We start from the raw sequence: 23,816 nt of genomic DNA, 5'->3' as shown, positions 1-23,816 counted from the left end.
TGATTATCATTATTAGTGTAGGTTTTTTGTTTGTTTGCTTGCTTTTCTAATCTTCTGTGTTAGGTTGAATTCTTTCGGAAGCAAACCCGAAGACAACGATTTTAATGCAAGTGGTCTGTTGGAGAGTTGATCCTAGGAAGCTCTGCTAGTGAAGCGGGGAAGTGAGACAGGGAGGGTAAGGAAGCCACCCAGGGGTGTGTGAACGACCACTGGGGGCAACTGGGACTCAATCCCGCTGCAGCTGTGTTGAACAATCTGCAGAGTTACCCCGACTGAGGGGTGAAGAGGCTGGGATGTTTATCCTCCAATTACAGCTGTGATTGGACAAGGGCTTCTCCCAAGGACATTAGCTCTCTGGCACCTGTACCTTGCAGAAGGATGTCACAGGCAGGTACTGGAACAATTCAGGTAGGTCACACAGGGAAAAGCTGGAGTGACAGCTAATTCTTGGAAGAATGCTTTGTGATTCTCCCAGAGGATAAGGGGATGGGGGGCTTGGAATGAGCTGCTACACAGCCCCTCTTCTTGTCCTATCTCCCCATCTCCCCTGGGGGGGGCAGACAAGGCAGGGAACCAATAGTGTTTCCTACAACTTTCTTTTCCAAACTTTTAATATTGCCTGACGATTGTATAAAAATGTAGCTTATGAGAGGTGACAATGTGATTGGGAAAGCCATATGAACCACACTCCCCTTTGTCCAGTGTATGGATGGATAAGTAGAAAAATGGGGACAAAAAAAAAAGGCACCCAGTGTTCTTTTTTACTTTAATTGTTCTTTTTCACTTTAATTTTTATTCTTATTTTGTGTGTGTGGTAATGAAAATGTACAAAAATTAATTTTGGTGATGAACTCACCACTATACAATGGTACTGTGAACAATTGATTATATGCTTTGTATGACTGCATGGTATGTGAATACATCTCAATAAAATTGAGTTAAAAAATATTGTCTGAAAATTTTACTTTGAACTTCTTATAATTAAAAAAAAAATTTCTTAAGAGAATGAAATGACAAGCCACAGATCAGGAGAAAATATAGGCAAAATATACAAAGAATTCTTAAAACTCTATGATAAAAAAGCAATCCAATTTTAAAATGGACAAAAGATCTGAACAGACATCTCACCAAAGAAGATACATGTTCTGGTTTGCTAGACCTGCCATTATGCAAAATACCAGAAATGGACTGGCTTTTACAAAGAGGATTTATTAGGCTACAAGTTTATAGTTCCAAGGCCATAAAGGTGTCCAAACCAAGACATCAGCAAGAGGAAGCCTTCACAGAAGGAAGGCCAATGGTGTCCAGAACATCTCTGTCAGCTGGGAAGGCACATGGCCTGTGTCTGCTGGTCCTTTGCTCCCAGGTTGCATTTCAAAATGGCTTTCTCCAAAATGTCACTGGGATTCTGTCTCTCTTAGCCTCTCTCAGCTCTCTGGTTGGTTCTCCTGGGGAATTTCTCTCTAAGCATCTGGAAGTCCTCTCTTAGCTTCTCCAGGGCAAACTCTGGGCTTTGTCTCTTAGCTAAGCATCTCCAAACATCCTGTCTACATCTCCCAGCATCTCCAAGCCTCTGGGTCTGTGTCAGCTCTTAGCGTCTCTCAGGGGCAAACTCTGGATTACATATCTTACCTTCTTTCCAAAATGTTTCTCTCAGCTTCTCTGAGCTCCTTCTCTCTGTGAGCTCTCTGAAAGTACTCCAGTGAACTAATCACTGGATGGGTGGGGTCACACCTCCATGGGAATGATCTAATCAAAGGTCTCACCTACAGTTGGGTGGGTCACATCTCCATGGAAGCAACCTAATCAAACATCCCACCCTAATCAAAATACTAATAAGTCTGCCCCCACAAAATTGCATTAAAGAACATTGCTTTTGTGGGGAATATAATAGATTCCAACCAGCACAAATTACAAAAGACAAATAATCATATGAAAAGATGTTCAACATCATGTCATTAGGAAATTGCAAATTAAAACAACAATGAGATGCCACTATATACCTATTAGAATGGCTAAATCCAAAATACCAATACCATTAAATGCTGATGAAGTTGTGGGGCAACAGGAACTCTCATTCATTGCTGGTGGGAATGCAAAATGACACAGCCACTTTGGATGAGAGCCTGGTAATTTTCTTACAAAGCTAAACATAGTCTTACCATATGATCCAGCAATTGTGCTCCTTGGTATTTATCCAAATGAGTTGACACCTTATGTCCACACAAAAACCAGCACAAGAATGTTGATAGCAGCTTTATCGGTAATTGCTGAAACTTAGTAGCAATCAAGATGTCCTTCAACTGATGACTGGATAAACAAACTGTGGTATATATGTACAATGGAATACTATTCAACAATTTAAAAAAAATGAGTTATTAAACCATGAAAATCATGGAGGACATTTAAATGTACATTGCTAAATGAAATAAGCCAGTCTGCAAAGGCTGCATACCATATGCTTCCAACCATATCATGTTCTTTAAAGGCAAAACTACAGACAATAAAAAGATCAGTAGTTGCCAGAAGTCCAGTGGGAGGAAGGGAGGGATGAACAGATGGAGCCCAGGAGATTTTTAGGGCAGTGAAACTATTCTGTATGATACTGTAATGGTGGATATACGACATAATACATTTGTCAAAACTCATAGAACTATACAACACAATGTATCAATACTGGTTCCTCAATTGTAACAAATGTACCAAGCTAAAACAAGATGTTAATAATAGGGGAAACTGTAGGGACAGGGAATGGGCTATATGGGAACTCTGTTCCTCCTGCACTATGTTTCTATAAATGTAAAACTGCTCTAAAAGTAAAGACCATTTTTAAAAAATAACTACATCCATGTAGAAAAATATAAAATATGACAAGTTATTATCATATAACCAGGAGTTCTGAATGGAGAAGACCATGTTGGATTTATCTTGGAGTCTAAATAATATTAAAGGGTTGGTAACATTAACCAGCGACGATACTAAGTACCTTTTTATGCAATCTGAAAGAACCGCATTCATATTCTATTAGTTTTCTCTAGGCCTAAGTAAGGTAAGCATGTAGAAAGAAAGAGTTTTATATGTACATGCAAAAGCAGCAAAAACTCTTGGTTTAATGTTAGCTAAAGGGACAGTAAATATAATGCATTAGGATGGATTGTCTCATGCAAGACTATTCATGGGAAACAAACTGCATTTAGGATTTTCCTGCATGAATACAAAACTGCCTGATAATAAAGCCTTGCATAGAAACAATAAAAACAAAGAAAGTAATGAAAAATCAATGAAAAACTTTTTATAAGGAAATAGGCAAAACTTTTATCAAGAGGGTAAAATGTCCCTAAGTAAAAAACGTAACCACCCTTAATTCAAGAGTACTTAGGTAATGGGCAAACACACTGAAAATGGAGGAAGCATCTCTAGATAATAGGAAAACACACTGAAAATGGGGGAAAAAGGCATAGAAAGAACAGGAAGATCTAATAGAAATTAACGATGCATCTGAAATAAAGCCAAAATAAGATTTAACTTCATTTTACTCAAATGCACAAGAACTGACCAACTTGGGGCCTGGGCCAGAGAACAAAGGCTTTATAAAGACTTTGACAATAGGGAATGAGATTGATAATCCTAACAAAAGCCATGACATTAATAATAAAGGGATCAATGACACATACACATATATTCACAGATCATTGCCTCAACTTGGGGCCAGCAAAGGCCCAGATGTATCACTGCTTTCAAATTTATTTATAGATCAGTGTCTCAATGTGATAAACAGCTGGCTTATAAACTAAAAATACTGAAAAACAAAACATGTAACTATGATTTTTTTTCCTTTTTCTTTACTACACAAGAAATGTCAACACAGGCCTATGATCCAAAGACAAGTCCTTACTCATCTGATGAATGGTGTCAAATGATAAGCTTACCCTACATCTAATTTCTAATAAACAACAGACTCAAGACCTTTGTTGACAAGCTTTGTTGACAAGCCAAAGTTTTACTAGAAGCCTCTCCCATGGAAATGTCTTCCTCTGAGTCTAATTTGACTACATGGCTATAGCTCACTGCTGTCCAAACTCTGTCAAGAGAAAACCTGAACATCCCAAGCTTTGGATCAGTCCATTCTCTATGGAATTAATATACCCAAAGGAAAAGACTGAGGATATTATGGCCTCTGAAAGCTCATTTCTGCCCCAATAATATCTGCCTTGGGCTCTCTAAGGAGTTTATTCATTCATTCATTTATTCATTCAACAAATATTTGAGTTCTATCATGTGCCAGGAATTGAATGAGACCCTGGATATAAAAATATATGCTATAGTAAGTTGTCTAAGCTGGATGAGACAGGATCTGAGCTCTTCCCTCAGTGGGTTCAAAATCTTGTATTAGAGACAAACATGAACATAAAGAATTCCAATCAAATATGCTAAGTGTTACAATAGAAGTATATATAAGACAGAGGCTCATAGAGGAGACAGAGACTGACTGCCTTGGAGAAGCAGGGATACTATCCACTAAATGTAAGTAAGCGTTGGTCAAGCAGAAGAGGGGACCAGAGTGTTCCAGTGGAGGAAATATAAGATATTAGAGAGGCAGAAGGGACCATTTGTGCTCTGCCAAAATAAGCTTCTGTGGCCAGGAGGTGGCAGGAGAATGACAAGATAAGAGTTTAGTTTAGGGAGAGCCCTTTGGCAGCAGCAGCTCAGACAGATTGAAGAGAACTAAATCTAGGAGTCCAGTTAGAGTTTTCCGGAAGTCGAGGCCAGAGGAGGGCCTGAACTGAGACGGTAGCGATACAGAGAGAGAGGACTGGAGCCTGCAGTCCTCAGAGTCTGACTGAATATTCTAATTCAGGATCCGATTGGATGGGGACACCTGGGAAGAAGTCTGGGATGACTGCTGGGTTATAACTTGACTGGGTGGTGCTATTGATTGGGAGCGGAAACACTGAAGAAGGGAAGGTTTGCATAATCTTAGAAGTCAAGGACGTACCTTATTTACAGGGTTTTTCATGTGTGTTGAATTTTCACCTATCAGATTGGCAAGGATGAAAAAATTGAGAATATTCAATGTAGGAGAAGGTGTGGGGGGGCATAGGCACTTACACTCTTGATGGGAAGATAAACTGGTTCAACTGTCTGGCTGGAAATTTGACATTATTTGTTAATTTTTTAAAAATAGGTGTACTTTTCACTAAGCATTTTGTAGGATGACATCTATACTGGGTTTGATAATTTCCCCCCAAAATTCATGTCCACTCAGACTTGTGAATGTGACCTTATCTGGAAATAGAATCTTTGTAGATGAAATCAAGTCAAGATGAGGTCATGCTCTCTTGGAGAAGATTATATAACAGTGTAGCTTACAAGGGGTCACAGTGTGATTATGAAAACCTTGTGGATCATACTACCTTTATCCAGTATGTGGATGGATGAGTAGAAGAATGGGAACAAAGACTGAATGAAAAATAGGGTGGGAGGGGGGGATGGTTTGGGTGTTCTTTTTTACTTTTATTTCTTATTCTGATTCTGATTCTTTCTGGTGTAAGGAAAGTGGTCAAAAATAGATTGGAGTGATGAATGCATGACTATATGATGGTACTGTGAACAATTGATTGTATAACATAGATGATTGTATGGTACGTGACTATCTCTCAATAAAACTGAATTTAATTAAAAAAGGGGGGAGTGGATGAACAATAGAGGGAGGAGGGGAATTGGAGGTTTTGGACATTCTTTTTTATTTCAATTTTTATTGTATTTTTTGGAGTAATGAAAATGTTCAAATTTGATTATGGTGATGAAAGCATAACTATATGATAATACTGTGAACAACTGACTGTACACTTTGAATGACTGTATGTTATGTGATTATATCTCAATAAAATTGCATTTAAAAAAAAAAAAAGATGAGCTCATGCTGAATTAGGATGGGCCCTAAACCCAGTACGATGGGTGTCCTTATAAGAAGGAAATTTGGGCACAGAGGGATATGCTCGGGGGAACAGATTAGAGTTATATTGTCACAAGCCACAGAATACCTGGGCTGCCAGAAACTGGAGGAGGCAAAGAAGGATCCTCCCCTGGAGGCTTCAGAGAGAACATGGCCTTGCCAATAACTTGATTTCAGACTTCCAGCTTCTACAACAGTGAAAGAATAAATTTCTGTTGTTTTAAGCCACCCAGTTTGTGATATTTTCTGATGGCAGCCTTGGGAAACTAATACAATGTCCTTGTGAAACACTTGCCAAGGGCACACACGCACACATACATATACAGAAAAATGCTTCCACAGCATTTTTGTAATTCAAAAAATATACATATTTTTAAAGGAAACAACCAACTATTCACCATTAGCATATTGGTTGTATAAATTATGTTCCTACAGTCATTGAAAAGCATGAGAGGTCTAGAATCATTGCTCCCAAACTTTAGTGTGCATACAAATCATCTGGGGATGCTGTGAAAATGCTGACTCTGCTTCATGTGGCCTCGGGCGGGGCCTGAGCCTCTGTGTTTCTAACAATCTCCCAGGTGACGCTGCTGCTGCTCTGGACTGTGATTCTGATACAAGGACCGAGACTGACGTGGAAAGAAACCCAAGCTGTGCCATGCAGAGCAAAAGGAAATTGCAAAAGAATATCTCCATTTTGGTAAAAATAATAATAATAATAATAATAATAAGTTAATAAATGCATTACGTATCTGGAAGGAGATATTTTTCTGGAAGGAACAGCTTACGGGGGATTTTTTCACTTTCCACATTATATATATCTAACATATTTCCATTTTAATGGTGAGCATATATTATTTTTGTAATCAGGGGAAAAAAAACATTTTAAAATAACCAATCAATAAACTGATGCATTGAAAAAATAAAAAAAAAAATAGTTTGGGAAACTAAGTTAAAGTTTACACTTTAAATTGTAACATTAATATTACTCTTAATAAATCATTTATGCTGGTATTTAAAAAATTGTCCCAGGCAGGCCTCAACCCAAAATTTTTTTCTAGGCTGGAGGACAACTGGTCTCATGTAACAGCCCTCTGTCTACTGACATCAATTCTGACTCACTTCAATTAGTATTGCACACAGCAAAGTGATCTTCTCAAAAAGCAAATCTATTCATGTCACTTCTACACCTTCATCCACGCCTCTACCCAAAATACTTCAACGCTTCTCACTGCTCCTAGAATAAAAACAAAGGCTCACACACATCAGTCCCTGCCAAGTCTTTCTTAGAAGTCGTAGCTTCATAGCTGAGAAACCCCAACCCTGAGAAAGCTAGAACCAACAGAAGCAGCCTAGATGCTGCAGGCTGCAGTCTTCAGAGAATGTGAGAAGGAAAAAATATTCATTAAAGTCAGCTGATTCGGGGAGTTTGTTGTGCATCTGTTGCTCCTTTGTTTTTTTAATTTCCTTTTTGTTTTTAATGGCTAACATCTATTGAGCAGTGACTTTGTGCCAGATCCAGTTCTAAGAACTTTACCTCTATGAATTAATTTAATTCACTTGGTTCCTGTCCAAATGACCCAATAGCAAGAGTTACCGGCTTCCTTTCCCCAGTCAACACCGGAGAAATTATAGAATGAGAGACAAACATGGACTCCAGAATTAACAAAAGTGAGATCTGGAGAGGCTAACGGCTGGCTTGAACTGGTGGGAGAAAGGGGTCCCTTGAGAAACTGCAGCCTCCACTGGAGGTGGCTAGGCAAGCACAGGTAGAAGAAAAGCTTTTGAATTCCTGCTCTTGCCTGTCCCTCCTGTGCCCCTGGACACTCACCACCAAAACCTCCACGCAGAACTCAGCTGGAGCACACCTGCCCACCCAGGTTCCCCCAGGTGTGTGGAGTGAGGTAGCACCCAGTCTTGCTGGGGGAGGCGCCCCTGAAGGCAGGTGCAGGAGAATGCTCTCAGGCACTCCCTCCTCCTCCTGCCTCCGGCCTCCGGGGCTGGGGATCTGCAACCTGGGTGAGATCATGCCTCCCAGGGGTTCTGAGATGAGTTAACTGGAAAGGTGGGTGGTAGGCGAGGTGTTTGTGTGAAGTCTGGAGCTCTCTCCCCTGGGATTTACCTTGTCCCATCCCCTGAAATCTCACAGAGACCGGCACATCCCATGGCCTGGCCTTCAGCCCTTCGTAATACTCATTACTAGACAAAGCAGTCCATACCCCAGGGAAACAAGCCTCCACAGAGCCCAATAAGTAGAGATCCGAGGAGTACGAGTGCCTCAAAGTAAACAAAACAAAGTGAACAACATACAGCATTGGAAACAGAGTAAAGGAAAGAGAAGGACCAAGAGTTTAAACTAAGCTTGTGTGGTAGTTTGAAGTTGTATGTACCCCAGAAAAGGCCATGTTCTTTTAATCCATTCCTGTGGGGGCAGACCTATTGTGCATAGGACCTTTAGATTAGGTTGTTTCAATTCAGATGTGACCCACCCCATTCAAGGTGGATCTCAGTTCTCTTACTGGGGTCCTTTATAAGAGGATAAAACACATACAGAAGCTAAGAGATGAAATTCAGAGAAGCACCCAGAGAAGCTGACAGATGGTGTGGCCAGAAGCTGAAAGTAACCAAACAAGGGGGAGAAAAAGCCCAGCAGACACCACCATGTGCCTTCCCATGTAACAGAGGAGCCCAAGCTCGCCAGCAGCTGGCTTCAGGGTCCAGGCATCGTCCTGTTGCTACCTTGATTTGGACATTTTCATAGCCTCAGAACTGTAAACTTGTAAGCTAATAAATTCCCATTGTAAAAGCCAACCCATTTCAGGTATATTGCATTCCAGCAGCTTTAGCGAATGAAAAAAGCATGTAAAACAGTTTGGGGAGGATACCGGGGGGGGGGGGGGGGGGGGGGGCATAAGCAATACGAAACAAAAATAAATCATTTTAAATATCTCATTGCTTTTTATAACAACCCTATGAGATAGGCACTGTCATCATCCCCATTTTGCAGTTGGAGACTTGGAAAAGGTTGAGCAAGGTCACGCAGCTAGTATGTGGTGCCTTGGGGTGTGAACCCAGGCTCCAGAGCTCCTGTATAAACCACTCTCAGGTTTGAACTTTTACTTTAGTGTTGCTCTTGCCCTTCCTGAAGTTCTTTTCGTTCCTCTTCGCCATTAACCCAGGAGTATAGTTTGCTTCCTGTCCATAAATTCCTGGAGGGCGCTGGTCCTGTGCAGCCAGAAGGAATTCCTCCCCCACCACCCAGCTCCCTGGGAAGGAGCCGTGAAGGCCACTGGCCCTTCATTGTTGATAATAGCCAAGTCCTTATGCTTTATTCTGCCAGAGAGCCACAGAGTCACCCTCGGGCTCTCCCTCACAAAATTTGTGTGAGTAAAGAGACCAAGTTAGGACCCAGAAGGGCAGCTATGTGGAAAAGTGACAGCTGACAACAGAGGAAGAGAGAGCCACGTCTGTAAAAGCAAGGCAGGGGCCAGGACAGAACCAACAACAGCCAACACTTGCAGAGCAGCCAGCATGGACCAGGCAGTGCTCTAAGCCCTTTACATGTATTAGCTCATTTAATCCTCATCTCATCCCCATGGGGTTGACACTATTATTGTCCCCATTTTACAGATGTGAAAACTAAGGCACAGAGCAGATAAGTGATTTGTCCAGGGTCATACAGCCAATAAGCAGCAGAGGCTGGATTTGAACCAGCTCCCAAGAGTATTTATCCAACTCCCAAGACATACTTGTGGGACTGAATTGCTCAGTTGTATGCCATGTTTCCCCAATACTGGGATAAGCTCCTGGAGGGAACAGATTATAATTTTTCCTTCTCTTGTGTATCTAATGCACACCTAGCAGAGTGCTGGGCACATAAGTCCTCTTTCAGTGTTTGTGGATTGAGAGATTGTGCTGACCCCAGAAAATCATGTTCTTAAACTTAATCCATTCCTGGGGGTATGAACCCATAGTAAATAGGATCTTTTGATGAAACAGCCTGCAACTTGATCCTTGATCCTATTGCTGGAGACCTCTATAAGCAAAATGATCTTCAGACAGAGAGAGAGAGCCCTGGGAAGAAGCAGGAAGTGAACAGAACCCAGAGAAACCCGGAGAAGCTGTCATGTGCATTGCCATGTGACAGAAAAGCCCAAGGCTAGTGATCGCTAGCAGCCGACTGGACCTCACAGACTTCTGGGAGAAAGTGTTGCCTTGATGACACCTTGATTTTGGACTTCTCAAAACTGTAAGCCAATAAATTGCAGTTGTTTACACCAACCTATTCTGTGGTATTTGTTTTAGTAGCTGGGAAGCTAAAACAGAGGTTATGTTAAAAATGTGAGCACCTCAAAAAGTAGGTTTACAGTATATTAAAAGCGGATAATGTGTGTCTTTTCTAGAGTTAAGCACAGAATAAAGTCTGAAAGAATAAATACCAAAATGCTCATGATGGTTCTGAGTATTAGGATTATGAGTGCTACTTACCTGTTAATTTTCTTTCTACATTTTTCTAATCTACTACAATAAATGTTTATTAATTTAGTAATCAAAAATGGTTTTAAACATTTAAAATATTTAGAACCTTTTCATTTAAATGTTAAAACCCTTTAAAATATTAATCACAAATATATGTAAATATATTAGATTTTATATATTACAAATAGAAACATGTATAAATATTTTATAGAAAATAGGAATGACCAAACTGATTCAGAAGAGAATTAAAAAATATAAATAGAAGAGTTACCATAAAAGTAATAAAGTTGTCAAAGAGCTCGCACAAAAGGAGTGGGGCCAGTGGATTTATGGAGCAGTTGTTCTAGGTCTCAAAAAAAAATATGGCTCTAATAATATTTAAATTGTTCCAAGGTATGAAGAAAGTCTCCTAAATAATTTTCATGAAGCTTACATTGATAGCAAAACTTTACAGATAAAATAAAAAACAAAACTATAGGCAAATCTCATTTATGAATACAATGCAAAAATCCTAAACAGAATATTAGCAAACAAAATTCAGCAACATGTTAAAAGTATTTTACACTGTGATTCTGGAAATCTTATCATGCAATTCAACACCTTAATAGACCTTTTTTTTTTTAGTGGTCATTTGAAAAACCAGGAATCATTAATTATTTAATTTAATAAAATGCAATAGCCTTTGTTGGTAAAAACTCTAAATTAAATGGGAAGAGATATATACTTTCTTAATATGATGAGACATACATGTTTACAATGTAAAATATATATAATACTCCAGGATCATACTTAATGGGGAAATGACAAAATCCTTTGCATTAAAATTAAGAACAAGGTGTGGCAGAAGCTTCTGGTTATCTCCCAATAAACATTCTCTCCTTTGTCCTTCAGTTAAAAAAAACCCTGATGGTTGGCTAGGACAATGACCACCCAGCTAAATATATCATTACCCAGTCTCCTTTGAAACCAGGTATGACATGGGATGTAAACAGAAATGCATTCAATTTGTGGATTGTGCCTTAAAGAGTGTGCTCTCAGACTTCCTTCTCTTCTTCTTGCAGCCTGGAACGCAGCCATGATAGTGAGTATTACAATAGCCATCCTAGAGTGGAAAGTCCCATGGAGAAGACTGCAAAGAGACAAAATAAAACAGTGGTGCCCATGCCCCATACCAGGCCAATTAGTCACAATCTCCGAGGTTTGGGGACCAGGCACTGGTAGTTATTAAAAGCTCTCCAAATGATTCTAATATGCAATCAAGATTGTGAATCATTGAGACAGAAGCAGGATTTGCCTCCAAAACCTTATAACCTCACGTTAACCCTAGACCACTTATATCACATGTTTTGTGAGACAAAAAAAAAAATTCTATCATATTAAGTTATCATTATTTGGGCCTTCTCTATTTAAACAGAAATCAAAACTGTATCCTAACTAATACCCAGATACACGGAACAGATATCCACCATCGTCATTACAGTTGTTCTGAAGATGCTAGCCAATGCAATTAGACAAAAGAAAGAAATGAGAGCTATAAAAATTGGAAAGGGGAATGTTGGGGAAGGAATGTCTAATTGTCCCCCAATATCCATTTTTCCCTTATCACCTAGTAATACTAGACCAGATTTTTAGCTTCATATTTACAAACAATAGAAAGAAAATATAATGATCCCATTTACAAAAACAAGAATGTTTAAGAATGTCTAAGAATGTCTAATAATGACTTCCACAAGAAATGTGCATAATCTAAATGAAGAAAACTCAAGAGAATATGAAGAAAACGCAAGAGAATATTTGAATGAATAGAAAGACATATTCATTATGGATATGGGAAATTTAGCAACACAGGTATTCCTGTTTTAACTCCTGAAGTAATCAACAAATTAAACACAAACCCAATTAAAAATACCAGCAGGGTTTTTCATGGACAAAAGTTAACTCCAAAATTCACTTAAAAAAAAAACAAAACATGAATAGACACAAAAATTTTGAAAATTAAGAATAATAAGGGATAACAAGACTGACCTAATACTAAAACCTATTATAAAACTATAATAATTAAAGTCATATAATATTGAAGCATGCATATACAGGAAGGTATAGACTAGAAAATCCAGAAATAGATCCAAATACACAAGGAAATTTGGTATATATCAAGATGGCATTTCAACTCAGTGGGGAAAAGTTGGATTATTAAATAAATTATACTGGCATAGGGTGCCTATCTGAAAAAGAATTCTATTGATCCCAGCTTACTCTATACATCAAAATAAATTATAGATAGGTAAAAGATTAAGGTTTTAAAAAATAAAGACACAAAAGTACAAGAAGAAAATTGGAGAGTTTTCTTTTTAAACTTCTAGTGGGGAAGGCCTTTCAAAGTATAACACAAAACCAACAAGCCATAAAGGAAAATATTGATTACATTTGACTATGTAAAAAGCTTATAACTACTCCATGGCAATAAATAAATAAACAGCCAAAATCAAAAGTCAATTAGAGAAAAATACTGTATTTGAAACATATGTCGCAAACAAGGGCTAATTTCCTCAATATATAAACAATTGTTGTAAGAAAAAGATGAATAAACCATAGTAAAATGGGCAAAATACATAAACCAGAAATTTGCAAAAGAGAAACAGAAATATTTCATGGTATTAAAAGATGTTTAACTCCACTTTTATTAAGAAACATGCAAAATAAAATTAATGACATTTTTCCCCATCAAATGGGCAAAGACCAAAAGTTTAATTACACATTCTCCTAACTTTCATTTGTTAAGATAACTTTCAAGAATAGTTCTTTGGAGATATGAATGAAGCAGATCTGGTTAAGACTAGGGCAAATCAGGCCAAAGGGTAAAGGTCAAAACTGACTGTGTTTTGAAACTTTAACTTCCATGTGAAACCAATGGAAGAGATGTTTATTTGGTGCAGGAGCTATATTCTCTAAACAATATAACTTCTATAGTCAGTTTGTTCAAACACCATAATTACATGGAACTTTGAATAGAAATTGAGCTCTGGGAGGTTTGTATAGGTTAGTGTGAAATAGCGACACATCCCAAAATAATTTGGGCAGAGAATAAAAATATATATGCAGGGTCCCCCTTGAGGAGCTGAGAGAAAATGTGGAAGTGTTGGGCTTCCTCACCTGAATTGCTGATGTTCTCACAAACACTGAGGACTGATGGTTTGGTATGCCAAACACTGTATCTCAGGACTTGCCCTTATGAAGCTCATTACTGCAAAGAAGAGGCTACACCTGCTTATAATTGTGCCTAAGGGTCTCCCCCTGAGTGCCTCTTTGTTGCTCAGATGTGGCCCTCTCTCTCTAGCTAAGCCAACTTGGTAGATGAACTCACTGCCCTACCCCCTATGTGGGACCTGACCCCCAGGGGTGTAAATCTCCCTGGAAATGTGGGATATGACTCCTGGGAATGAATCTGGACCCAGCATCATGGGATTGAGAACATCTTCTAGACCAAAAGGGGGATGTGAAATGAAACGAAGTAAAGTTTCACTGGCTGAGAGATTTCAAATGGAGTTGAGAGGTCACTTGGTGGACATTCTTACGCACTATATAGATAACCCTTTTTAGGTTTTAATATATTGGAATAGCTAGAAGTAAATACCTGAAACTATCCAACTCCAACCCAGTAGCGTTGACTCTTGAAGATGATTGCATAACAATGTAGCTTTCAAGGGGTGACAGTGTGTGACGGTTGGGTTCATGTGTCAACTTGGCTAGGTGGCCTAGCTGTCTGGTCAAGCAGGCACTGGCCTGATGATTGCTGTGAGGATATTTGAGGCTGGTTAATAAACCAACGGGCTGGTTTGTTGGATCATCAGTCAATTGACTGCAGCTGACTGATGACTCATCAAGGGGCGTGCTTCCACAGTGAGAGAATGCAATTGGCTGGATTTGGTCCGGGTGATCAGTTGGAGGCTTATAAGCCGGACGGTTAGAGACCCTTCACTTCTTCTTTGGCTGCTCAGTGAAGCATTTCCTGGGGAGCTCATCGAAGTTGCCGGTTCGTTTCCCGAGGAGTTCGTCAGACATCTTCCTTGGAGTTGACAGCTTGTTGACGGCTCTGCAGAATTTGGACTCCCGCAGTTGCATGAGTCACTTTTACAATTTGATAATCAGAGACATCTCTCATTGATTCTGTTTCCAAGGAGAACCCTAACTAATACACAGTGTGATTGTGAAAACCTTGTGGATCACACTCCCTTTATCCAGTGCATGGATGGATGAGTAGAAAAATGGGGACAAAAACTAAATGAAAAATAGGGTGGGATGGGGGGATGATTTGGATGTTCTTTTTTACTTTTATACATGGTGGTACTATGAACAGTTTATTGTATACCATGGATGATTGTATGGTATGTGAATATATCTCAATAAAACTGAATTTAATTAAAAAAAAAGAATAGCTCTTGGACAATATCTATCAAATTTACAAAATATGTGCCCTTTGATTCAGAAATTACACCTCTAGGAATGTAGCCCTCAGATACCCCTGTCACAAGTATAAAATGCTGTGTGTTCAAAGATATTCATTGCAACATCATTTTTAATGCAATTTTATTGAGATATATTCACATACCAGATAATCATCCAAAATGTACAATCAGTGGTTCACAGTATCATCATATAGTTGTGCATTCATCACTATAATCAATTTTTGAACATTTCATTACTCCAAAAAAATAAGAATAAAAATAAAAATAAAAAAGAACACCCAAAACATCCCAAACCCCTTATCCCTCCCATTATTTATTTATTTTCTTGTATTTGTTTTCTTATTCATCTGTCCATACACTAGATAAAGGGAGTGTCAGTTACAGCATTTTCACAATTACACAGTCACACCTTTAGAACTATATAGTTATACAATCATCTTCAAGAATCAAGGCTACTGGATTACAGTTCAATCGTTTCAGGTATTTCCTTCTAGCTATTCCAATACATTAGAAATTGTGAAGGGATATCTATATAATACATAGGAATAATGTCCAGAATGACCTCTCAACTCTATTTGAAATCTCTCAGACACTGAAACTCCAATTCGTTTCGTTTCTCTTCCCCTTGTTGGTCAAGAAGGCTTTCTCAATTCCACGATGCCAGGGCCAGGCTCATCCCCGAGAATCATGTCCCATGTTGCCAGGGAGACTTACACCCCTGGGAGTCATGTCCCATGCAGGGGGAGGGCAGTGAGTTTACCTGCAGAGTTGGTTTAGAGAGAGAGTTCACATGTGAGCAAAAAAAAAGAGTCCCTCTGGGGGTGACTCCCAGGCACAAGCATAAGTAGGCCTAGCTTCTCCTTGGCAGGAATACGTTTCCTAAGGGCAAGCCCCAAGACTGAGGGCTTGGCCTATTAAATTAAGTAGTACCCACTGCTTGCAAAAATATCAGGAATTCCCCAGGTGGGGAGGTTTTATAGGTCCACATTTTCCCCCAGTCCCTCAAGGGGGCTTTTCAAATACTTTTTTTTTAATTCTTCGCCCAAAGTACTCTGAGTTGTATTGGGGCATTACTCTAACCCGTGCAAACTACAAGATCTCACTCCCTATTCAAGTTTCCATGTAATTATGGTGTTCAAAGTAACCGACCATACAAGTTAAATTAGATAGTATGCTACAGAAAATATAAATTTTGCACCAAATAAACATCTCTTCCTTTGATGTCACACAGAAGTTGATGTTTCAAAACACTGTCAGTGTTGTTTTTTACCATTTAGTCCGATATGCCTTAGTCCTGACCAGATCAGCTTCGTTCAAATCTCCAATTGAAGTCTGATATGTGTTTCAGCTTTTTAACAGTTGCTGTATGGTGTAATACTGACTTTCATAGCTGCAGAACTCTAGTTCTGAGTCTCAGGTGTCACACAGATAACTGAAGTTCCAGGGAATGACCAGGATATACACAAAGAGCCCAGCATCTCAGAATGTAGAAATAACCATAACAACTTAGGAATAGATATGACTGCTGTAAGAACTTGCAATTTAGGAACCTTTGCAATAAGCCTTTCCCTGATAACCTATGTGCTCAAATTCAATTCTCAGTGTTTGCACATTATATTTAGTCCTTATTAGTGAGGCATTGTAATATTAGTCTTTTTGTTTCTAGCTTATTTCACTCAACATACTGTTCTCAAGATTCATTTGTCAAGTTGCATGTCTCACAACTTCATTCCTTCTTGCAGCTGCTCAGTATTTCATTGTATGCACACACCACAGTTTGCCCTTCCACTCGTCAGTCAATATACCCTTAGACCACCTCCATCCATTACAAATCCTGAATAGTGCCACCACAAATACCAGTGTGCAAATGTCCATTTGTGTCCCTTTTTTTAGTTCTTCCAAGTTTACCTAATAATGGGGTTGCAGGATCATATGGCAACCCTATACTTGGCTTCTGTGAAACCGCCACACTGCCCTCCAGATGGGCTGCACCATTCTACTTCCCTACCAACAATACCACATGGTTTTGAAAGCAAAGCCACACCTCAAGTCCCATGAGGGCTACTTTTAAATGTCTTTAAGGGCATGAATTTCACTCACCACCAAGGAGTGCTTCTGGAAATCTACCTCTACCTCTTGAAAAATGCATCAAATTCCATATTCTAGTGAAGGAGCATCTTATTTATGCAGCATCATTTTAAATATAAATATGTGGAAAATAATAACAATGAGTAGGGAGCTGCTTAACTAAATTATGGTATGGTACTTCCATACAATGAAATACTTCATAGTGAATTTAGAAAGATAAATAAGGCATTCATTCATTGAACATCTATTTATTGGGCACCTATTATGTGCCAGGCAATGCTGTAACCCAAGACCTAAATCCCAAAGACAAAAAATTCCATGCCCTGGTGAAGCTAACACTCCAATGGTAAGAGGGAGACAATAAACCTAAGTTAATAAAATTAGGTGATACTTGCCATGGGAAAAAAGTATAAAGGAGATAGGATGTTTGTGCAAGCATAAATAATGTAGTCAGGATAGATCTACTAAAATGACATTTAAGCAGAGTTGAAGCAGGAGAGGGAAGGTACCATGCAGACAACCAGAAAAGCTTCTCTTAAAGAAGGAAAAGCCAGTGTGAAGTCCTAAGGTAGGATCCAGCCTGGTGTGTTTCAGAAACCACAAGGAGGCCAGTGAGTTGGAGCAGAAGGGGGAGTGGTAGGTGATAAGGAGGTTCAGGGCAAATCATGTAGAGAGCGCCTCAAAAGCCTTGCAAGTGAAAAGAGAGCCATTGAAGAGTCTAAGCAGCAGTGTGACGTATTATTTTCATTTATTAAAAGAATCACCTTGACTGCTATGTTGAGAATCCACTAAAGGTGTATTCCACGTGAAATTAAGTTAAATTTTTTTGTGTAACTGAAATTGTTTAGGCATCATTTGCTACTGCTGTCCCTCGCGGCTTTCCTCGATCTGGGCCCTGCCGCCCTCCCGCCAGTAGGTAGCGCAGTGCACCGCACAGCCTCGCGCCTCTCTCCACCGAGCCCTCTCCACCCGGCAGCCCTCCCAGGCCGGAAGACGGACGTCTATGCCGCCCTGGAAGATGGCTGCGCCCACGTGTACCTGATGAGTCCGACCCGGGCAGTGGCCGGGTGTGCTTGGTCTTCATGAAGCGTAAAGGTGGGCACGGGCCGTACCGCGGTCATGGGAGCGGTGGGAAGGGATCCATGAAGAGGCTAAAGCTAGCGGTGGAGGAGTTTGTGCAGACGACTTCTAGGAGTGAGATCCCCGGGGGCTTCACGGGACCGCTCCCGGGGTCCCGAGCCCAAGGTCGTGGCGGACTAGCGGGCTTCCGCCAGGGTGGGAAAAAAAGCCGCAAAGAGTTGAAAAAGGAGAAGCGACATCTGAGGAAAGCGCGCCGGTTTCAAAGGACAGGAGTCCCTGCACGGGATCCCGGCCCTGGAAGCCGCAGCGGAGCGGAAGAAACGAGCAGCCCCCAGTCGGAAAAGAAAATGGAAAGCGTTCACCCGACAGTAAGTCGGGACCCACCTCCTCCCAAGGAGCTGCGACTTCCCCAAGCTAAAGCCAAGGTTCCCTCGGCCCAAGCGAAAGTGAAGGGGTCCCCCCGGAAGACCAGACCTTCTGCAGCCGCCACCGCCGCTGCTCGGAAACGGGCACTTCTAGCGGCCAACGAGGAGGAGGACCGAGAGATACGAAAGCTGGAGCGTTGTCTGGGCTTGAACAAACGTAAAAAGAAGGGCGATGGTAGCTCTGTGCCACTTAGCTTTGCACGCGATGGGCTAGACTATATTTTAGGAGTCCTGGAATCTGGAAAAAATAGTGGCTTGTATGAAAGCGATAGTGAGGAGGAAGACGCCGGGCAAACACTCCCCGAAAGTGACTTAGAAAGTGACAGCGAGGAGGAAAGTGAAGAGGAGGCCACTACAAAAAGTGAGGAGGAGGAGGAGGAGGAGGATGTAGACGAGGAAAAGGAAAAGAAAGAGTCAGAAGCACAAGAAGCTGAGAGCGAAGAGGAGGAGGAAGATGTACCAGAGGAAAAGGAAAAGAAAGAAGCAGCAGCAGTAGGGAGAGCACATGAGAAAAGGGGGGGAAAAAGAGTCCGTTTTACAGAAGTGGAAGAGAAGAGTGAAAATTCTTCAGAGGATGGTGACACAACAGATCAGGTATGGTTTGAAAAATCTCTAGATCTTCTGGGATTTACTGCAAAACGACGTGGGGGGGGGGAGCAGAGTGTGGAATACAGGAGACACAAAATTGCTGTATTAATTGTGTGAGCCAAGTGTTGGATAAATCAGGATTGTTACTCTATTCTGTCTACCTTTGTGTTTTTAAGTTTCCATAACAAAAGATAAGGGAAGAAAACAATTCTAGAGACCTTTTTATTCTGGGGACTAAATTGACATTTCCACTGGAGGTGGATCTCCTTCATTCTCTATTCAGTGTCACAGTTCTCCAAACCTGACTTTTAACTTGGTCTTCCTGTCTACACTTGCTGCTTAACTTCAGGACCTCCTACTTTGCCTCATTTCACTCTAGTTCTTTTTCTATTCACCTGCTACAGGAATGAATCTTTCTAAACCACATAGCTAATTTGTAACACTCCCTTGGATAACGTCTCTCATTTAAGATACAGTTCAGGATCTGTGACATAGCAATCAAGGCCCTCATGATGTGGCCCCTGCCTATTTAAAACTGCTTCTCCTTATTCCTTTACATATATCTTGAAGTCAGACATGGAATTGCTTGCATTTCCTTCTCCACATCTTACTCTTTCAGCATTCTGCCTTTAAATATGTTCCTTCTGCCTGCAAGGCCTTTCCCCCCTTTTCTCACTGACTAGTTTCTGTTTACATGTTAACGTCAAGCATCTCTGGGAATCCTTTTCTATCGTAAGTGTATGAACTGTCATTTCTATCCCTGGTGCTTTAGTACCTGGCACACTGTGGGCAATTCCTAAGTTTTCTTTAACAGCCTTATTGAGGTAAAATTGGTGAACAGTGTGGAGTAATTTATGTCCGAAGAAAAATAGTTCCTACGTACATGCATGTGCTTTGTCCAATTAGATTTAAACTCCCTCACAGCAAGGATGATACCTTACAAACATTTGTCTCATGAAAGCGCTTTTGGTGCTGAGGGAGTATTGGTTGGTGATAATGATTTGTAATCCTCCAGTTGGTAATCTAGGTTGGTGTTTACTATTGTGTAAATTTAGTTATTACTTTTGAATGTGTTTGAAATTATTTTAGAACATTTTTGCTCCAGAACTTGATGGTAAATTTAAATTAGGTGTTTTGTATTCTGCCATGCCAGAAGTAAATTAAACCTTGGCAAAAGGCTTTGTAGAAACCAGAGGTGCACAACCATATCCAAATAACTGTAGAGGGTGAAACAAGATGGTAAAATATATTGACGTTAACATAAATAATAACATCCAACAGACCAGTGAGTAGAGTGCTTATCCAGGACTGTACTAGGCACTCAGCAGATATCTGACATTTAATAAATAGCAATGGTAGTGGTAATAGCTTCCAGTAGTTCTTGGGAATTTAATATGTAAATGTGCATATCACAAGGAAAAAAATGAGATTTATCTACTGTAAATGTTTTAAATTTATTTTTCTCCTTTCAAGCAGAGTCTTTGTGAAAGTGGTAAAAAATATGTTCCACCTCATGTGAAGCAAGCTGAGGAAACATTGGATACCCAAAAAAAGGAAGAACTAGAAAGGTTAAAGAAACATGTAAAAGGTCTAATTAACAGGTAAATTGCAAATTAGTTCTGTTTTGTCACTTAAAGGGGTGGTCTGTTTTCCAAAAATATAAAACTATCCTAGGAATAAAATATGATTGATGGGGCATGGGATTGTAGTAGTTGATTGGATCCTTTTTGTTCTGTTCTTGATGCCTCCAGACCCAATACCTTGAAAAGGGGTTGATACCCAACTTTTTGATATTTCGAATCCCTTCCGAGTTTGGAAGCAGTTCCCTTGCTGGCATTATTACTCTAAGGAGAAGCATGTGAGCCACGGAGGAACAGGGACAGAGATTCTGTGTCAGAGAAGCAGAGTTGTAAAAGGAAGGGACTGTTCTTCTTGCAAAAGTGAATTCATCTGGCCTCATGGTGTCACTGGCACTTCCAGTCATCAATCAGGAATGTGGCCTTTCATCCCCTTCATTCCTTATCCATACCTTATTTGTTTTTTGGTTACCCAATTTAGAATAAAACATTAAAAAGTTGATTGGAAATACCACAGGTAGGACTTTGTCAGTTATCCCTCCTCCATTCGCTATCTTTTTTGTTGTTGTTGTTAGACTTTATTTTGAAATAATTTCACTTACAGGACAGTTGCAGAAATAATACAAATCCCGTACAGAGAACTCCAATATACCCCTAACCCAGATATCCAGATCCACCAAATTTAACATTTTGCCACTTTTGCCATATCGTTCTATCTGTACATTTTTCTGAACGTTTGAGAGCTGATTGCACACATCACACTGCTTGAATACTTAATACTTCCTTGTATATTTCCTGAGAACAAGGATATTCACTTTGTAACCCTTCAGTACAGTTATCAAGTTCAAGAAATTTAACATTGATAGAAAATTTACAATCTATACTCCTTTTTTTTTTCATATGTCCTAATAATGTGTTTTTGGACATTTTTCTCCTCCATTATTAGATCCAGTCTGGGATCATCATCTCTTGCCTGTAGTTGTTAATCTCACCACTCCCAAGCATACTATTCAGTGGAATTAATACTCATAATGTTAACAGAAAATTTTCATTACCCCAGACAGAAACCCTGCAACCCATTATGCATTAACTCCCCATTCTCTTTCCTGCACTGCTAGTAACCTGTATTCTATTTTCTGTCTCCAAATTTGCATATTCTGGCTATTTCGTATAAATGGAATCATAAACTGTCTGTCCCTTTGTATCACTCACCATGAGGTCTTCAAGGTTCATCCATGTAGTAGCAAATTTTAGAACTTTCCTTTTTAGAGCTGAATATGTTCATTGTGTGTGTATATACCATATTTTGTTTATCCATTATCTGCATCAGCTGTCTTCTTTTTTTTTTTTTTTTTTTATCAAGGATAATTGTATTTCTCTTAACCAATGGAAAAAAAATCCCTTTGGCATTGTAAACTCTGTATGTATGTTTCTATTTTAGGTTGGCTGCTAGAAAGAATAGAGCCAAATTTGCCCACCACGGTGATTTATAGCTCATTTTGCCTTCACTCTTTTTTTTTTTTTTTTTAATATTGGAATTTTTTTTAATTAAATTCAGTTTTATTGAAATACATTCACACACCATACAATCATCCATGATATACAATCCACTGTCCACAGTATAACAGTTATGCGTTCATCACCACAGTCTATCTCTGAACATTTTCCTTACATCAGAAAGAACCAGAACAAGAATAAAAAATAAAAGTGAAAAAAAACACCCAAATCATCCCCCCATCCCACCCCATTTGTCCTTTAGTTTTTATCCCCATTCCTCCACTCATCCATACACTAGCTAAAGGGGGTGTGATCCACAAGGTCTTCACAATCACACTGTCACCCCTTGTAATCTACATTATTATGTAATTGTCTTCAGGAGTCCAGACTTCAGCTGTCTTCTTTTGAAGAGTGAGTTAAAATCACGTATCTGCTAATGTCCCTTTCCACTTCTCTCTCCTTACTCTCAGCTCAAATGCTATCCTCCTGCCCCTCTTCCAGTCACTTTTTCTCTAAAACTAATTACTATCCTGACTTCTAAATATCATATTTTAGTTTGCCAGATCTTGAGTTTGTATTGCTTTTTGTTTGTTTAACTTTTTACTTTGAAACAACTGTAGATTCACAGAGAATTGCAAAAAATGTAGATAGGTCAGAATTGAGTTGTGTTTTATGATAATCAGTTGTGAAGGCACATGGTACTCTGCTTTAGATTTATCCCATATGCTATTGTTTAATTTTGGAATTATGTAACTTTTGCTGCACGGTATTGAATTGGTGTCCTTTGCACAGTTAGCAGTAAGTAAAAGCATTTAAAAAAAAAAAGTAGAGTAGGGTCTCAGGTACCTTCAGTTTCATGTAAAGGTAACATTTTGCATGATTATCGTGGAATTAAAAAAAAAAAAACAAACCAGGAAATTGTTGATACGACCCACACATTTCATCTGTTTTACATGTGTTATGTGTATATGTGTCTGTGCTGTGCAGTTTTATCATGTTTATATTAATGTAACTGCCACCATAATCAATACATAGAACTGTTTCATCACTTTAAGGCTCTGTCATGTCACCCCTTTATAGCCCTTCCCACACCTTTGTATTGTTTTGTTTCTTATTTGTTCACTTGTTTTTTTTCTTTTTTAATGCAGTTTTATTGAGATATATTCATACACCATTTTCTTGCTTTCTAATCAAAACCAAAATACTATTTCTGCAGTGCATCCTGGGATTTTACTATAAAGTGCTGCTTTAATGTTCAGTTTAATGCCAGCACAGATATCCAATGAATAATCTTCCATGTACATATATATACTCTCCCCCTCCCCACCCAGTAAAACAGAACAACCTTCTTTCAGTGTTAGCAACCAAAGATTTTTATTATACCTAATAAATTGAAAAGTGGGAATTTTTCCTAACATCACTATCTAAAATGGTTTCCTACCTCTGTTTGGGCATGTCAGATCAAGATACACATTGGAGTACCCTATTAAAGTTTTTGTAGACTTAAAGAAAATCCTGTGTACAGTTCATTAGGGCCACATTTCAGCTGAAAAGAAACCTAGTAGCAATCCCCAATAATTACATTATTTCGCAAATATTGCTTATAGTTATGTACTATGTATGCTAGGTTATTGAGCCAAGATAAGAATTATTCATGGTT

The 23,816-nt window shown here is 39.4% G+C and overlaps 1 protein-coding gene and 2 long non-coding RNA genes across 4 annotated transcripts in view; 2 read left to right on the top strand and 1 right to left on the bottom strand.

Annotated features, from left to right (window-relative positions):
* LOC119533865 overlaps positions 1-18,576 on the bottom strand; it is a 63,761-nt gene extending 45,185 nt beyond the window's left edge. The window contains exon 1 of the long non-coding RNA XR_005216912.1: positions 18,028-18,576. This is a non-coding gene — a long non-coding RNA (uncharacterized LOC119533865). The remainder of the gene's footprint in view (positions 1-18,027) is intronic.
* On the top strand, positions 10,164-11,565 carry LOC119533866. Its single transcript, XR_005216913.1, has 3 exons — positions 10,164-10,205; positions 11,327-11,405; positions 11,497-11,565. It is a non-coding gene; the product is annotated as an uncharacterized LOC119533866 (long non-coding RNA).
* The window catches only part of NOM1 (nucleolar protein with MIF4G domain 1), a 30,759-nt gene continuing 24,933 nt past the window's right edge, over positions 17,991-23,816 (top strand). Inside the window, exons 1-2 of one of the 2 annotated variants that reach the window (XM_037835726.1) lie at positions 17,991-19,088; positions 20,556-20,683. In XM_037835726.1, coding sequence (XP_037691654.1) covers positions 18,072-19,088; positions 20,556-20,683 — 1,145 coding nt within the window. In that variant the 5' untranslated portion in view covers positions 17,991-18,071. The remainder of the gene's footprint in view (positions 19,089-20,555; positions 20,684-23,816) is intronic. The other variant, XM_037835727.1, reaches the window with a different exon arrangement.

This window comes from Choloepus didactylus, chromosome 5 (genome assembly GCF_015220235.1).
Source record: "Choloepus didactylus isolate mChoDid1 chromosome 5, mChoDid1.pri, whole genome shotgun sequence".
Taxonomy (NCBI): Eukaryota; Metazoa; Chordata; class Mammalia; order Pilosa; family Megalonychidae; genus Choloepus; species Choloepus didactylus.
The sequence above is the reverse complement of the archived record's forward strand: the minus strand, read 5'-3'. Positions and strand labels throughout refer to the sequence as shown.